At 43.8% G+C, this 18,243-nt stretch overlaps 1 protein-coding gene across 4 annotated transcripts in view; it reads left to right on the top strand.

Moving 5' to 3' along the window:
• Window positions 1–18,243, top strand: part of PALM2AKAP2 (PALM2 and AKAP2 fusion) — a 526,924-nt gene that overhangs the window by 211,230 nt on the left and 297,451 nt on the right. For all 4 annotated transcript variants that reach the window (XM_050943033.1, XM_050943031.1, XM_050943035.1 and 1 more), the window contains exon 4: window positions 4,547–4,677. In XM_050943033.1, the coding sequence (XP_050798990.1) occupies window positions 4,547–4,677 (131 nt within the window). The remainder of the gene's footprint in view (window positions 1–4,546; window positions 4,678–18,243) is intronic.

Genomic DNA, 18,243 nt, shown 5'->3' with positions numbered 1-18,243 from the left:
TACAAAATCAAACATAAAAATACATGGGTGTCACCGTGCGCTATTACTGAGAAATTGCTTAGTTCTCATTTTTACCATATCATTATAAAATAAATCAATTGGAATATAAATATGGTACCTGAGCCTGTTTTTTTCATTTGTGAGCCTTGTCTGAAGCCTGAGCCCCAGCTGGCAGGGCTAAAGTGTGTAACTGAGCTTCACGGGGCCCCCTGTGGTGTGGGGTCCTGAGCAGTTGACCCGCTTGCCACCCTCTAATGCCGGCCCTGCACTTGCGATTCCCCTAAACCTGTCCCGTGACCCCGCCCTTCCCTAGGACTGCAACCCCCAGGTTGAGAAACACTGATCTAAATGAGTTTAGTGCCCCTGGAAGACCTCTGCATACTCCCCATGGGTGCATGTACCCCTGGCTAAGAACCACTCAAGCATTTCATTATAATTAATCTGTGTGCACCTGTGCCTGGTTTTAAGATGTATGCATTGCTGTAAAAGATGGCGCTGGTTTTAGATAGTGTGACATGTCGAACAGTTTCACAGCACCATGGCCCATCACTTAAAGCACAGCAATCGGGAGTCCTGTCTGGGTTCGAGCCCCAGTTCCCCCCACAGTTTGTAAGAGGAATGAAATTAAAAGACAGTACACCGCAAACTAATGCAAAGAAATGCAAAGTGTCTCAAGCACAGCCAACCTGTGGAACTCATTACTCATTGGAAGCTGAATTTTTTTAAAGGGCTGGATAATTATATGTCTATTAATAATAGCTAGTGAGGCACGTTTAATATAATCTCATACCTGAGGGCAATTTAGTAAAGCAGTTAAGCTTGTACCTAATGTCAGTGGGACTTGAGCATGTCCTTAAATACTTTCCTAAATCAGGACCAAAATGATTTACCATCAGGGTTAGGAGAAAATAACCCCCAAACACTCTCACTCCATATATAGCATGGCACAACTGAGCCGATGATTTTGCTTTCTTCTGAAGTATAAAGTATCAGTTATTGTTGGAGGAAGGCACAACTAGAAGGTAGATTAGTGGCCTGGAGAACAATTCATGTCAATGGCAAAACTCTTGTCATTCAGTTGTATCTGACACCTCATTTACAGCATTGGAAATCATCTGTTCTATGAATGGGAGGGGTTATTTTTTAAGGTGTAAGGGGCCTGATCCATAGCCCAATGAAGCTAATGGGAGTTGGGGTTGTTTATAAAGTCTCATTTGCTTTTTCATTTTACATTACTTCTGTGCAAGCTGTCACATTAACATCTGCTTCTCTGATATGCAGTAGATCACGCAGGGATATCAAATAGCTGATGCACAGGTTGGCCACAAACAACATGAATGATCTTTTTCTTTACTACCAAAAAGCAGTTTGTTTGTTTTTATACTGAGCTTCAACAAATCTGGTTCTGTAATACCTAGAACCTCAGCACTTCAGTAAAAAGTCTAATGGCAGGTTTGGCCATTTGAATTTAAACTATCTGAATTGTCAATTTCCTTTAACGGCTTCACTTTGTAGACTGCAGAAGGGATAAACGTACATACCTGGTCACTTTCTAGACCAGTGTAAGGACTCAGATTTGAAATTAGCCCTGTGTCATAGAGTTTTTCCCAAAGTCACAGAATAGGTTTCTCTGGCAAACCACATTGGAGTATTTGGCAAGATGCAGAAATAATCATTGGCCATTAATAAGCACCATCTTGTCTGGCTTCACCCACACACGTTATCTGTGGTCATAGATGACCAGTACAAATGAAACAAGAGAGCTGGAACGCCAGCAGTGGACGTTTCAGATGGAAGCTGACCAATTACAAAATTAAGGGGGTTTTAATGTTTATACTGCAGCTGTGCAGGGGCAAGAGAGATTCTTCACCCCTTCCATTAGTTCAGGGGATTTGAAACGGTAAACAGCAGAGCAATCCACGCTGCTTTCACTGAGTGACTGACACAAACCTCTCTCATTGTGAGGAAATTGCTGGTTATGTTGTGAATAAAATCAGATGCAGGGTGGTACTTGGAGTGAACAAATATTAAGTCTCTTCTGGGTAGATTCAGGCCCATGAGGCTAACAAAATCAGCCAGGGATGCTTCATTCTGCAACCTGCTCTTTGGACTCCTATCCTCCTAGCTAGTGAATAGCCCTGGAAAAGTCTGGGTTCATTTCTGGTGGAGATGGTCAGCACAGCCCTTAGGGCTGCATTCTGATACCTTTACATGTGCCAGGTAGTAATTTTCCACTCAAATCCATCCCATTGACTTCTGCTGAGCTATACACGGAGTAAGCGCTTCTCACTGTGAGCTAGAGAAATTTGGCCCTTCCAGAGTGCAGGTGGCCAGGCTATTATGTAACTTTGCTCAAGAAACCATTACTTGATACTGACAAACTGATTCACTATCGTCTTGTATCTAATCTGGTTGAAACAGAGAAGGGTGGCACAATAACAAAGGGATATAAACTGGCCGTCAACTAGTCTAGGCTTGAAATTAGATGAAGGTTTCTAACCATCAGATGAGTGAAGTTCTGGAACAGCCTTCGAAGCGAGGGTGAAAAAAACGTAATGTGTTTCAAGACTGAGCTTGATAAGTTTATGGAGTGGATGATGTGATGAGACTGCCTACAATGGCAGATGGCCCATCCGCGACTGCTATTAGCAAATATCTCCAATGGCTGGAGATGGGACAATAGATGAGGAAAGCTCTGAGTTTCCACTGAGAATTCTTTCCAGGTGTCTGGCTGGTGGATCTTGCCCACATGCTCGGGGTCTAACTGATCACCATATTTGGGGATGGTAAGGAATATTCCCCAAGGTCAGATTGGCAGAGACTTTGCAGGGGTTTTGCCTTTCTCTGTAGAGTGGGGCAAGGGTCATTTGCTGGCTTGAGCTAGAGTAAATGGTGGATTCTCTGTAACTTGAAGTCTTTATATGAAGATTTGAAGCCTTCCATAACTCAGCCAGATGTTATGGGCCTATTACAGGAATGGGTGGGTGAGATGCTTTGGTCTGCAATATGCATGAGGTCAGACTAGATGATCATGATGGTCTCTTCTGGCCTTAAAGCCTATAAGTCTATGAGTCTAAGGCTGTTGGATGACTCTGAATAGTGAGATGCCTCAGATCTTATTGATCCGTGTTAGTGTGGATACAGACCTGGGTATGGAACAGGAACTGCACTGGTGGGTTTGGTAAATGATCCCTTGCTGGCAATGGATGAAGATTAAGGGTGGGATTTTTAAAAGCACTTCTTCTTAGCATATGTGCAATATGCCACAGGTGGCACGTGACCAGGATTCATCACCGAATTTGGTCTGTTGGTTGGATCATTAGCTTCCCCAGCTTGGCCCGGGTACTAACGGGGAGTCTGAGGTGAAAAAGCACTGACGTGGCTTAGGAGCACAAGTTCCTTTGAGAGTCACTGGGACGTGTGCTCCTAAATCACTTAGGTGCTTTTGAAAATTCTATTCTCTGTGACCATGCTGATAAAGTGAGATCTATACACTGTCTCTGATACCACTGATCTTGATGTCTTGTTGACGCACTGACTGACTGTAGCAATAGTAAACATGGCAGCTCCATTTCCTCCTTGTTCCTTTTTCTTTCCCAGAGGCTGGCATCGGACAATTAGCCTTCATTCCTAAAGGTGCTGTGGTCTGGCATTCCATCTTGTCCTCTTCTACAACATGTGTATCGGACCAGCGGGAGAGAGGGGTTAGTGAGAAGGCATGGGCTGCTGTGCTTTAGGCGTACTGACTCCCTAAGTGTATCTTACCACCCGTAGATTCACCAGCGTGTGTCTCATTGAATGACAGCTACCGGGTAGGAGCTCACTCCAGATGAGACTGTACTAATTCTGATAGGCTGAGGGGGTAATATATGGAAAATATGGTGAGAATCCAATGTACCGTCTTACTGAGTGTGTACTACTGCCACTTGTTACCACAGTCCAGCTGCTATTAAACTAGCACATACTGATGTAAGATTTTTTTTGTCTTGGTTTGGCTAGGAGATTGTGAGCATTTCCATAGGCACTGCTTTTGGTAAATATATTTTAAAAAATTACAATGAACATCCATAGCCTTAATCGTCTTCACTTTTCTAAAGCATGTTATGTTTAGATCCCACTGCTTTTTGTTGGAGCATCGCTCTTTGCTTTTGATTCTGTAAGTATTTTATGTGGCTATCCCTCCGAGCCCTTTCCTTTATAGCTCATAAGATGGCCTATATCTGGGCTGGGATTTCACTTCTTCTAGGAGTGGTTAGTTTGAGTGGTTGAAATTCAGTTTTCATTAGCAATTAAAAATAACTTCAGATTAACGAATCAGTGGCGCAATTGTATATACTGTAAAACTGACACTCTGACTTCTGGCTGACCTGACATCTGGATAAACCCCTCAAGGATTAGCTAGTGTGTATGATGTGTATAATATTTAAGCTGCTAATTAGTGATTCAGTGAGGGCTATCAAATATTTAAAAGCAGATTTGGCTTCTCCTCCAGGTCAGGGAATACAGTTTTCCTTCTTACGACTCTTCTCTTTTATTTTCCATGTAGTCAAAAGCGCTTCGAGAAAAATGGCTGCTGCAGGGTATTCCCGCTGGCTCAGCAGAAGAAGAAGAAGCCAGAAGGAGGCAGTCAGAAGAGGATGAGCTCAAAGTGAAAAAGCTTGAAGGCAACATCCACAGGTAGGTGCAGTTTTCCTTTACTTTCACAGGGGTACATTCTGCCCTCTGTTGTGCATGCATGACTTCCCATAACTGGGCCGGATTCTCCATTGCCTTGCACCTCCTGTAGTCATGACATCAGTGCACAGTGAGTGCAAAAAGTGTGTACACACTGCTCACTATTCTGCTTTGCACTGGTGTAATTGACTACACAGAGAATCTCGCCCAGGGAATTGGATGGGTGCCTTCAGCTGCAGAACTTGGCCCCTACCCATTTTTTAAATCAATTTCTCATTACACCGATTTGCTTTTTTTGTTTCAAATGATGTGTTCTAAAAGCAAGAAGAGCAAATGCTTTTCCTCCTGGAGAGCAAGTTCAAAGGCCACAATCTTCGGTCAGGTTATGCCGGTGTAAATCCTGAGTCGCTGAAGTCAGCGCAGAGCCAGCATAAGATTGCCTCACGGCCTTCATGCATTTGCAATTCAGGTCTGCAGAGTGGCCTTGATCCTGAAGGTGAGACCACTAGGAGGTGGGAGACCTAGTTTCAATTCCTTGCTCTGACACAGGCCTTCCAGTGTGCCCATGAGTAAGTCACTTAGCCTCTGTGTGCACCAGTTCCCTCCTCTGCCACAGCAACACCTGGCCACTAGAGTGAAGGGATAACAAGGATCAAGACCTCTCTGAAGACCTGAATTCTTAATATATAGAACAAGTTCCTTTGACAACTAGATTCTTCCCACCAGATCCCATTGAGGCAGGTGTAAGGGGTAAGTTCATGGAAGATAGGTCCATCAGTGGCTACTGGCTAAGATAGTCAGGGCTGCAGCCCCATGCCCAGGGTGACTCTAAACCTCTGATTGCCAGAAGATAGGGGTGGATCGCACCAACTGTTCTGTTCTGTACAATTCCCCCAAAGCTCTGGTACTGACCATCACCAGCGGATACTGGCTAGACAGACCGTTGGTCTGACCAGTGGTTTCCCCAGGAATTGAAATTAGGGGGGTGTTCGAATTTACAGGGGGGGTGTCAGGACCAATGAGATATTTAAAAGAGATATGAATAAAGTAAATGTTTTGTTAGGATGATGCAAATTCAACATAAGAATAATGCAAGTTACACCAGAACACATAACAGGTCTAGATTTCTAAAAAAATATAAATTAAAAAAAATATTTAATTTAAATTGACCTTTGAAAAGTAAGCCATCATGGGATAAGAGGGAAGGTTCTCTCATGGATCAGTAACTGGTTAAAAGATGGGAAACAAAGAGTAGGAATAAATAATCAGTTTTCAGAATGGAGAGAGATAAATAGTGGTATCCCTGAGGGGTCAGCTGGGACCATTACTGTTCAACATACTCATAAATGATCTGGAAAAATGGATAAACAGTGAGGTGGCAAAATTTGCAGATGATACAAAACTATTCAAGATAGTTAAGTCCCAGGCAGACTATGAAGTTACAAAGAGATCTCGTCTCACAAAACTAAGTGACTGGGCAACAAAAATGGCAGATGAAATTCAATGTTGATAAATGCAAAGTAACGCACATTGAAAAACAATCTCAACTATACATACAAAATGAAGGAGTCTGAATTAGCTGTTAACACTCAAGAAAGAGATCTTGGAGTCGTTGTGGCTAGTTCTCTGAAAACATCCAGTCAATGTGCAGCGGCAGACAATGATTCCCAACATTCTGTTTGTTTTTTAAAAAGAACGGGAGTACTTGTGGCACCGTAAAGACTAACAAATTTATTTGAGCATAAGCTTTCGTGGGCTACATCCGATGAAGTGGGCTAGAGCCCACGAAAGCTTATGCTCAAATAAATTTGTTAGTCTCTAAGGTGCCACAAGTACCCCTGTTCTTTTTGAGGATACAGACTAACATGGCTGCTACTCTGAAACTTTTTCTTTTTTAAGAAAGGGATAGATAACAAGACAGAAAATATCATATTGCCTCTATATAAATCCATGGTATGTGTACACATTGAATACTGTATGCAGATCTGGTCGCCCCATCCCCAAAAAGATATATTGGAAATGGAAAAGGTATAGAGATGGGCAACTAAAATGATTAGGGGTATGAAACAGGAGGAGAAATTAAAATGACTGGGAATTTTCAGCTTAGAAAAGCAATGACTAAGGGGGGATATGATAGAAGTCTATAAAATCTTGACTGATGTGAAGAAAGTGAAAGGAAATGTTATTTAATCCTTCTCATAACACAAGAACTAGCAGTCACCCAATGAAATTAATAGGCATCAGGTTGGTTTTTTTTAAAAGGAAGTACTTCTTCACACAACATAAAGTCAACCCATGGAACTCTTTGCCAGAAGATGCTGTGAAGACCAAAACTATAACAGGATTAAAAAAAGAACTAGATAAATTCCTGGAGAATAGGTCCATCAGTGGCTATTAGCTAGGATGGGGAGGGATTCAACACCATGCTCTTAGCGTCCCTAGCCTGCTTGCCAGAAGCTGGGAATGGGCAACAGCGGATGGATCACTTCATGATTACCTGTTCTGTTCATTCCCTCTGAAGCACCTGTCCTTGACCACTGTCGGAAGACAGGATACTGGGCTATGTGTACCATTGGTCTGACCCAGTATGACCATTCTTATGTAAAAATTAATTATAATAAAAAAAATGTTTAGTGTAGAAACTCTCCAACATAATGACCTCTCAAGATAGCAACAATATGAGATAACAACCTTGGCAAATAATGCTATTTAAAAATCTTGGCCTACCAGGAAACATATTTATGTAAGTTTCCATTCCCAGTCACAAATCTAGTGTTCTGGAGCAAAGTCACTAAAATATAGTCCAACAAACAAATGTTTCTTTAACGTGCCCCTCACTTTTCCCTCCACTGCACCCCACTCACTGATGTTGTCCTTGGTCAGTGGAGACTCAGAGTTCAGAAGTGCTTTCACGTGAGTACACCTCCCAGGTGGGGGAAAGAAGACACCTTGCTCGTTCCTCCAGCTGCTCACCCCTCGCTCTGGCCATGGCTGTTCATTGTGTCACCGTTCACTCCACCACTCTGTTTCCAATGGCCCTGCGCAGTCACCTTCTGCTGCCACCTGCCACTGTGACCTCTGCTAGTTGGTCTCTTGAGGTTCCACTAGCTCTCAGTGATTTCAGCTGAGCTCTCAGTGTGAGAACCTCACTCGCTGCTAGTGCAGTCTGGGCTGTCTCTTACACAAGGGAGAGATAGTTCAGTGGTTTGAGCATTGGCCTGCTAAACCCAGGGTTGTGAATTCAATCCTTCAGGCGGCCACTGAGGGATCTGGGGCAAAAATCGGTACTTGGTCCTGCTAGTGAAGGCCGGGGGTTGGGCTAGATGACCTTTCAAGGTCCCTTCCAGTTCTAGGAGATTGGTATATCTCCTATTATTATTATTGGAGGGGAGGGATAGCTCAGTGCTTTGAGCATTGGCCTGCTAAATCCAGGGTTGTGAGTTCAATCCTTCAGGGGGCCATGTGGGGATTGGTCCTGCTTTGAGCAGGGGCTTGGACTAGATGATCTTCTGAGGTCCCTTCTAACCTGAATAATCTATGAAAAACACTGTCCCCACAGCAGGACTAAGCGTGTAGACCTGATTATCAGTGATTTCCGCTGCCGTGGTCACTTAACAGAACAAAAGACTATCTATGGAGCCTAATCAGCTCTGTCTTTAAACAGTGGAGAGGGACAGGTCCCCACCCTCTCTCTTGATACCCTCAATCAGCGCAGGCTAAGTACAGTTCAGCTGCCCTCTACTCATACAATAAGAACAACATTTCATTCCCTCATCCCCACTTTCAAGTGATTTGTAACCCAACCCCAGCAAAAATCTATCACTTGGGCAACACAGCTCTGTTTGCTGGATACCTAGGTAGATTAGATGTGAATGTAAATACAATCTGGTCCTGAAGCCTTTCCCTCCACCTCATCACTAGCTGTCAGGGAGAGCTCATTTAGACTTTGCTTACAAATCATCATTTGAAATTATTAGGTTGGCCAACATCACCAAAATGAATGCACTGACATTGTCATAAAAAACCACAGCTGTATAAGGAAGCTAGTCTATGGCCTGGTCCACACTACAGCTTTAAATCGATTTAAACAGCGTTAAATCGATTTAATGCTGTACCTGTCCACACTACAAGGCACTTAAAATTGATTTTAAGGGGTCTTAAAATCGATTTCTGTACTCCTGCTCAACGAGAGGAGTAACCCTAAAATTGATATTACTATATCGATTTAGGGTTAGCGTGGACGGAAATCGAACTTATTGGTCCCATTCTTTTACTGAGCTACCCAGAGAGCACCGCTCCGGAAATCGATGGTAGCCTGGGACCATGGACTCACACCACCGAAGTAATGTGCCCTAGTGTGGACGCGTAAAATCGATTTTATAAAACCTGTTCTATAAAATCGATTTTATTAATTTCGATTTTACTCTGTAGTGTGGACGTGGCCTAAGTTCATACTTTTCGAATTTATTATACTTTCAGATACACATATTTTATCATACACTGTATATGCTTTTAAAGTGTGTATTAATGTTTCAATTTTAATTCAAATTTCCAAACAGTCACTAAATTGGCATGTTTCAGAGTAGCAGCCGTGTTAGTTTGTATCCGCAAAAAGAACAGGCGTACTTGTGGCAGCTTAGAGACTAACAAATGTATTTGAGCATAAGCTTTTATGGGCTCACTTCATCGGATGCATAGAATGGAACTTATAGTGAGGAGATATAGATACATACAGAGAACATGAAAAGGTGAGAGTTGCCCAACCAACTCTAAAAGGCTAATTAATTAAGATGCGCTATTGTCAGCAGAAGAAAAAAAAACTTTTGTAGTGATAATCAAGATAGCCCATTTAGGACAGTTTAACAAGAAGGTGTGAGGATACTTAACATGGGGAAATTGATTCAATGTGTGTAATGGCTCAGCCATTCCCAGTCTCTATTTAAGCCTAAATTGATTGTATCTAGTTTGCATATTAATTCAAGTTCAGCAGTTTCTAGTTGGAGTCTGTTTTTGAAACTTTTCTGTTGCAAAATTGCCACCTTTAAATCTGTTACTGAATGGCCAGAGAGGTTGAAGTGTTCTCCTACTGGTTTTTGAATGTTATGATTCCTGATGTCAGGTTTGTGTCCATTTATTCTTTTGCGTAGAGACTGTTCGGTTTGACCAATGTACGTGGCAGAGGGGCATTGCTGGCACATGATGGCATATATCACGTTGGTAGATGTGCAGGTGAATGAGCCCTGATGGTGTGGCTAATGTGATTGGGTCCTATTATGGTGTCACTTGAATAGATATGTGGACAGAGTTGGCATCAGGCTTTGTTACAAGGATAGGTTCCTGGGTTAGTGTTTTTGTTCTGTGGTGTGCGGTTGCTGGTGTGTATTTGCTTCAGGTTGAGGAGCTGTCTGTAAGCAAGGACAGGCCTGTCTCCCAAGATCTGGGAGAGTGAGGGATCATCTTTCAAGATAGGTTGTAGATCTTTGAGGATATGCTGGAGAGGTTTTAGTTGGGGGATGAAGGTAATGGCTAGTGGCATTCTGTTATTTTCTATGTTGGGCCTGTCTTGTAGTAGGTGACTTCTGGGTACTCCTCTGGCTCTGTCAATCTGTTTTTTCACTTCAGTAGATGGGTATTGTAGTTGTAAGAATGCTTGATAGAGATCTTGTAGGTGTTTGTCTCTGTCTGACGGATTGGAGCAAATGCGGTTGTATCTTAGAGCTTGGCTGTAGACAATGGATCATGTGGTGTGCCCTGGATGGAAGCTGGAGGTATGTAGGTAAGTATAGCGGTGAGTAGGTTTCCGGTATAGGGTGGTGTTTATGTGACCATCGCTTATTAGCACAGTAGTGTCAAGGAAACAGACTGCTTGTGTGTACTGGTCTAGGCTGAGGTTGATGGTGGGATGGAAATTGTTGAAATAATGGTGGAATTCTTCAAGGTCTTCTTTTCCATGAGTCCAGATGATGAAGATATCATCAATGTAGCGCAAATAGAGTAGAGGCTTTAGGGGATAAGAGCTGGGAAAGTGTTGTTCTAAGTCAGCCATAAAAATGTTGACATACTATGGGGCCATGCGGGTACCCATAGCAGTGTCGCTGATTTGAAGGTATATATTGTCCCCAAATGTGAAATAATTGTGGGTGAGGACAAAGTCGCAAAGTTCAGCTACCAGGTTTGACATGTAACTAGTTCAAAAAACTGCGGGGGGGGGGGTGTTGTTGGGGAAATTCAGAGGGGGTGTAGGGAAATCACTGGGTCTGACCCAGTATGGATGTTCTTATGAGTGGTGGAGAAAGGGGGAGACAGCAGGAATGTGAGCTAGAGGAGGGAAGCAGAAAGAACTGCAAACATCCTTAAATGCTGATTTCGGTTTTGTGTTGCCACCCAGCCAGGGGAGAGCCTTGAGATGCTGGGCTTTAGCCCAGGATATGTCCCAGTAGCCAGAACACATTAGAGACTTGAGAGCGATGGGAGGAGTTGCGTGGTAATACGCTGGAGCAAGATGCTTAGTCACGTGGCTTCATATAGGACTACCTATATGCTTACAGGTAAGCACAAGCTTAAGTACCTTGCTGAATCAGGGCCTTTTTTTCCCTTGGAAGGTTGCTACTAAAGAGAGACCCTGTCCTTTATAGATGGAGCTGACCCAAACCACTTAACTAGACAGACTGGAGTTTGGCTGAACCAGATACCCAAAAGCAGGGGAAAACTATTGCTAATTATACGACAAACCAGAGAGGTGAGACTGTCATTGCACCATATGCCCAGTGTGCCAGAGACCTTGGTTCTCCAGTAGAGATTTGAGCTGTGTCTGATGTGTGAGTGCTGAACAGCTGCAGTATTGAGGCATCTGTGAAAGGAATCCTGTAGCACACATGCTTAGCCGGGGGTGAAGTGCGGGGCAGAGTTCTACTGGAGAATAGGTAAAGTTCAGGGCAAAGAACAGGGCAACTGGGTTATTGTCATCTACTGGCAGTTAGCCTCAGGTGCCAGCTTTAACAAATGAGAAGCACCCGCTCATCCCCACCAGTTTGCAGCAGAACCTGTCTGTTGTTTACTGAGCATTCAGTTTCTTTCACGCAGGTTAACATGTTCATCAAGGTCACTCTCTTACTAAGTCTTTTTCCTGCTGATAACAGGTCATCTTAATTAATTAGCCTCTTAGAGCTCTGTATGTATATATATATACTCTTTGTATATGTTCCATTCTATGCATCCAATGAAGTGGGCTGTAGCCCACGAAAGCTTATGCTCAAATGAATTTGTTAGTCTCTAAGGTGCCACAAGTACTCCTGTTCTTCTTATGAATACAGACTAACACAGCTGCTACTCTGAAACCTATCTCTTACTACTACTACTACTTATTGCTTGTTTAAAATAAGAGCCACTATGTTGTAAGAGATTTCACTGTGCCTTTCCAGGTCAGAAATAAACACCAAGGCTTGGCAAGCACTCCAAATACAGTGCCAGAATAGATACTGCTGCATACCAGATTGACGTTACAGTCCCACACGGGTCTGTTTTCCTGTGATGTCAGGGGGTGGCATATATCTCTACCCTCGGGCAGTGTTAGAGCTAGCTCTGGATTTTCCTGTAAAAGCTGGGGCCTAGAACCCAGGCTGCTCGATTGGAGTAGACTTAGGCCAGTGCTCAGTGCTACTGAAAATCCCACCCTAAACCTCTCCCGTTAAGTCAGTGCCATTCCCTTTGTGCAAATTCATAGCACAATGTTATTTGCAACAAAGGAAAGGAAACATTTCTAAAATCCATGATTTTTAATCTAACTATTTTACTTTAAATTGGCTGGAAGATTAGGACCAAAATCTGGGAATCTCATCCTTTTACATGAGATGGGGAACAAGGCATTTGGGGAGGGGTGTGTCTCCCTTTGTGACAGGAGACAGCTAAGGAAGTGGGAAAAGGTCTGGTGAGAGATCATTGGGGAGGATTGTCCCTCTCCTTATATCAGAAGCAAACTTAGCATGTATGCATGGAGCTCAATGGTAAAAGACGAAACTAATATTATCAAGGTAATTGCATGGCCACTTACAGCCTACGGCTCAGAGTCTGACATCTCTCTTTTTCTTCTAACGTGGCATCTCCATTACTGGAGGTTTGCAACCATAGTAGCCCATTCTGTACAATCCCCTGCTAATCTCTTTGTGGAGGACTAGTCCTTTTGATCCACATCGTCCATCCAAGGTCTTTTTTTTCTGCCTCATATTCTTCTGCCACCAGCTTTCCCTTCCAGTGCCCATAAACATACATCGCCTGTGAACCTCTTTGTCCTGCAAATTGAACGTTTCTCCTCATAAGATCTCTGACCAGTGTTTGTTGAGTTCCAATACTTTTTGTTGGTTACATAAGCTATCTATCATGTTTTCAGAATTCTTCTATAACTTCATAATTTGAAGACTAGTAGTCTCTTTATTGCCAGTTATTTGAATGTCTATGTTTCACAGCCATAATTTAACACAGCCACTGTTGTTAAGAGTTGGAATTTACTGACACGTTTTCTCACATTGAATAGCAACTTACCCACAAGTGGACCCATTGAAGTCTTTAGGACCACATATACAGTAAGGCCCACCCACGGGAGGAGAGGGTATCAGAATCTGATCCTTTGCTGAAAAGAGTTGAAAAAATCAAGGCAAACAATGTTTAACTTTTTCTTTTTCCGGTTCTTTATTAGATTTTCATGAAATGCAAGAGACAGGAAATCATAAATTAGGGCCCATATCCTGCAAACTCTTACATATGTGAATAACTTTACCCACATGAGTAATCCTGCGACTTTTATAGGACCACTCCTGTACAAGTGTTTGCAGGATCTGGGCCTATCTTAGTCAGCATTTCTGTCTACACAATCCCAGGCACATCCAGAAAGTCAGTATGTCTCATAGACATCACAAACAAAACCTAGTAAAGTACAACAGTCCATAATATAGAAGCCATTACAAATAACTAAATACTGTTGTATAATTAAGCAGATAATTACCAACAAAGGGCATACAGATGTACAAAACATACATAAAAGACAAAGCAGGGAAAGAAAGACTATGGCAAAATATAAGCAGAATAAGAGCCTTGCAGTAAAAATCACAGGCAGAGTGATCACTTCATGTTTGAGATTATTTTAATTTGCTTAGAGAGTGAGGAATCATAGGAGCATTAGAAGTGTAATTAACCAAGAAAGAAAAGGCAAGATGGGTAGAGACACAGAGTTGAGGGATCTTTGCATCCAGGGATTTGGTTCTGACCTAGCCGACCGAATAAGACTGACTAAGCCTAATTCAAAGTGACTGGAGTTTGGCGTTGTTTGGCTTTTTGAGAAGAGAGAGTCTGGCAGCATAAGAGGGTGTTCCGTCTGATTTGTCAAACTTACTTGAGCTGCTCTGTAGGGTCATAAGTGCCTGAAAATCTGCTTTTTACAATAGACCAGAAGAAAATGTCTTCCCATGAAGAAATAATAGGAGATATACCTGTCTCCTAGAGCTGGAAGGGACCTTGAAAGGTCATTGAGTCCAGCCCCCTGCCTTCACTAGCAGGACCAAGTACTGATTTTTGCCCCTGATCCCTAAGCACTCTCTTGAAGAATTGAACTCACAACCCTGGGTTTGGCAGGCCAATGCTCAAACCACTGAGCTATCCCTCTTACTAGAATTTTACTCTAGTGTCAGATAATCTAGTACTGGATGCTGATTCAGTTCTAGACTTGGGTAAAGATTCATTTTGAGGGAAGAGGAGATATTTTCTTCTAAACACTTGCACCAATCACTAGCTGAAATTTTTAGCATATATAGTGAGTTTAATCTTGCTTTGAAGTCCCATTAGACCGTTGACTTTGACTTCAATGGGAGTATGATTGGGTCTAAACAGAAGTCAGACGGAACTTGGTTGAAAAGCATTCTTTAACTATTAGATTCAGCAAACATGACTGCAAGATTGTGTGGACTGTTTCTTTCAGTCTGTGGCAGAATGCCAGGCAGAAGTGGGTAGGGGAATGCTCTAGGCAGGAATGCTACAGAGCAGCTGAGAGCAAGGAAGAGAAGCAGTAGGGATCATGCTGTTTTCCTTCTTCTTATAAGGTTTCTTCTTCAGGGTTGGAAGAAAGTAACTCTTTCTGTGATTCTTTGCCATTGTCACCTGACTCATATTCCCTGGGTTATACAGTTGCATTTGATTTTGGGCAGTAAATAATATTTGACCCTCTCTTCTCCCCGAATCACAAACATGAAATGTATCCTTTGGTCTAGCAGCGAGTTAAATGCCTAATGAACTTTTGCAGACACATTCTTGCCAAAGTGCTGTAGGTGAAGCCAACATTGGAATGCTCTGTCTGCCTGTTGTGGTTATTTTTACCACATGACAGTCTGTTATTTTACAGCAGTAAATGGAAAATTGGCATTTGACATCTGGGTATTAACAGCCGGCCTTCGCAGAGTATGACAGCCCACCCACAGCCTGCTGTTCCATCCCAGTATTTGAAAGGCTTCCAAATTTATTTTATTTTATGAGATTGTTATATAGTGTCCCAGAGACCTACATTTACTACAAAGGGCGGAGGATTTTTCTTTGCTGTGAAACCGTTATGCAAGATGTTTACATGTAATAACCTCCATGACAACATATTTCATCACTTGATGGCTGAAGCCAATTAACATGGCTAGTAACTTCCCTGATTGTACCTAGCTTTCACAGGCTCACCACAAAACCAGTGGGACTTTCATGAAATCTTTGGGAGGACGAATGCTGTTCCCAGAGACTTGCTTGACATCCTGACTTGCTTTTATAACACTGTGCTCCTGGGGGGGGAAATCACTCAGCTAAATCCTCAGCTGATGTAAATTGGTGTCTCTCTATTGAAGTTAATGGAGCTACACCAGTTTATGCTGGTGGAGGATCTGGCCCACCATCTCCAAAGGGGAGACAAATCACAGCTGGTTCTTTACACTTTCAGAGCTGGATTGGAGAGTATGCAAGCTGCACACATAGTGCATTGGTTTTGAAGAGGGTCTCAAAGCACCAAAGGAAAAGGGACAGAAATGTGGCACTGTGACAGCGCTTGGGGTGGAAAAATTGAAATGCAGTGTATGTCCACTGCCCTTTACTGGAGAATTTCAGAGCTACTCAAGCATCATGTGCATTCATTGTCTGTAAAAGCCCTTTGAGGTTACGAAGTTGTGTGCGTGGGTGGGTGGGCATGTGGGCGCTAGCACACTAAGCAGGATTGGTTTTAAATTGTGACTCTTCTTGTCCTCTAGTGACTTGCCTCACAAAAGAAAAGCCTCATACTAGCCTACTATAGCTAATGGAGGTCTTCCTTTACTCTAGGGTTCAGGTCTGTGCTTTGGAACAAAGGGCATGAGTTGTTCCCTCTGACTGGTGTACATTTTTGCTGGTGACTCTTTTGATAGCATGCTTGTTTGGGAGATTATAAAACAAGCATTTTTAATGCCTACGGAGGATGCTCCCGATAGATATGTTGCAGGTAAGAGCGATTTCCCGCTGAGAAGAGTTGAGCACTGTGCCTACCAGGTCGATCACAAGGAAGGCTTCCCTTCAGCATATCTGGTAGAGCTGACCAATGTGAGTCACAGATGAGGTGCCATGCAGGTCTCGGGTAGCAAGAGATGCACGGAGTATGGGAGGTTGTCTGCCGCTTGGCTCTGACTGATTGGTGTCTAGCTAACAGCTGGCAGGCGGAGCTCACAATTTGGAGTGGGCCAGATCCAGACTAGATGGAAGGAAATGAATCTCTGTTGAAGCCGACAGAATTGTATCCACCTTACATCAGAGTTAACGTAGCCTTTATTACTGAATATTCAAATCTGGCACTGTTGGAGTCCTAGTGGCTGAGATAGGCTCACGAAGAGAGAACCCTTGCTGAAGATACATAAAAGAAAAGCTTTATTAACAAAAATAAATGCACAAAGGTTTGGGGGACGTTGTAACCCAAGTTCCTCCCACATCAATTGCTCCAGCCTGAGGTAATGTTGAAGCCTTTTCTCCTGTCTCCTTGGAGCTCCCAGCAGAAGTGAACTCTAAGCTAATTCTTGTCATAGTATCTCCTGCTCCTTTTCCCCACATCATGTGCTCTCCTGCTGGTGTCCGAACTGCCAGTCTTTTCTCGTTCTGTTGTTTGTTCCCTTGGTCCCTTCCTCATGCCAGGATTCAGATGTGTCTCAAACTGGGAACCCTGAATGAGTCTCATACTCTGTGGTGTTGGGCATGGCCATTTCCAACAGTCAGTGAGAGAGAGAGGCTGCTTAGAGAAGAAGTGAGCATGCTCCCTCAAGCAGAACAGCCATTTAAAATCAGAACCAACACCTTGAGCACCGTCCCCAAGCCCAAAGGCAGCCAGCGCAGATGCCAGAGCACAGGTGCTATGATACTTCACTTAACAAGCAGGCTGCCATATTTTACACTAGCCTCAAGCTTCCACATGAACTGACGCTGTAGCTTCAGGTAAAGCATATGCTGGAGGTGACTGAGGCTTGGCTCTTGTTACCATGAGCTTCATCAGTGAGAACAAATTGCAACCTCTTGGCCAGATTCAGATGGACAAGCCATCTAGATTACAACTGCTAATAGATCATTTAAAAGTAGCTTTTAGCAGCATAGGTACATGTATCTAGGCTGTGCCCTACTGGATCGGACCAATTGCCCATCACGAAGGCTACATTTTAGTCACAGATATTGTTAGTAAAAGTCATGCACAGGTCATGGGCAGCAAACAAAAATTCACGGCCTGTGACCTGTCCAGGACTAGTACTATACCCCTGACTAAATCTTGGGAGTGCCGCGGGTGCTTGGAGGGAGGGGAGGATGAGGGTGCTGGAGAGGCAGTCTAGGGGGGAGCCGCAGGTGCTGGGAGGGGTGGTCCAGGGGTGCAGTGGGTGCTCAGATGGGAGTAGCCCAGGACCCCCTCTGGTACTGGAGGGAGGGTTGGCAGGGCTGGCAGGCTTCCTACCTGGCTTCTGGGAAATGGCAACGTGTCCCTCCCTAGCTCCATGTACTGCCAGCTCCACAGCTCCCATTGGCCGCGGTGCCTGTGGGCGGAGGCAGTACGTGGAGCTAGGAGCTGAGGGACATGTTAACACTTCCGGGAAGCCCCCCTCTCCCCCCAAGTAAGCCCCTTCCAGGGCCATCACCCCCCCCACACACACACACACACCAGCCCTGAGCCGCCTCCCACACCCAAACCCTTCCTGCTGCTGTTGTGGGGGCAGTGGCCAAGACTGCCCCAGCAGCAGCCAGTGCAACTGGCCCAGGAACTGCCTGAGCTGCTTGGGCAGACCCAGAGCCAGATGCACCTGCTGCTGCAGAAGTCATGGAGGTCACAGATTCCATGACAAACTCGCAGCCTTACCCATCACCTCTCATACCTCTATGTTCTGCTTGCACTGATGCTTCAGAGAAAATATGAAACTATAAAGCACGTTGCTAATAACGTTACGCTGTACATGAGGTGACAACATTCCTGCCTCATGCTCGGGCTGATATTATGCCTTGAAACGTGACACTCAGTGACCCCTTTCTTAGTGTGTATAACTACCTAAAATCTTC

Source organism: Gopherus flavomarginatus, chromosome 3 (assembly GCF_025201925.1).
Source record: "Gopherus flavomarginatus isolate rGopFla2 chromosome 3, rGopFla2.mat.asm, whole genome shotgun sequence".
Lineage (NCBI taxonomy): Eukaryota > Metazoa > Chordata > Testudines > Testudinidae > Gopherus > Gopherus flavomarginatus.
The sequence above is the reverse complement of the archived record's forward strand: the minus strand, read 5'-3'. Positions and strand labels throughout refer to the sequence as shown.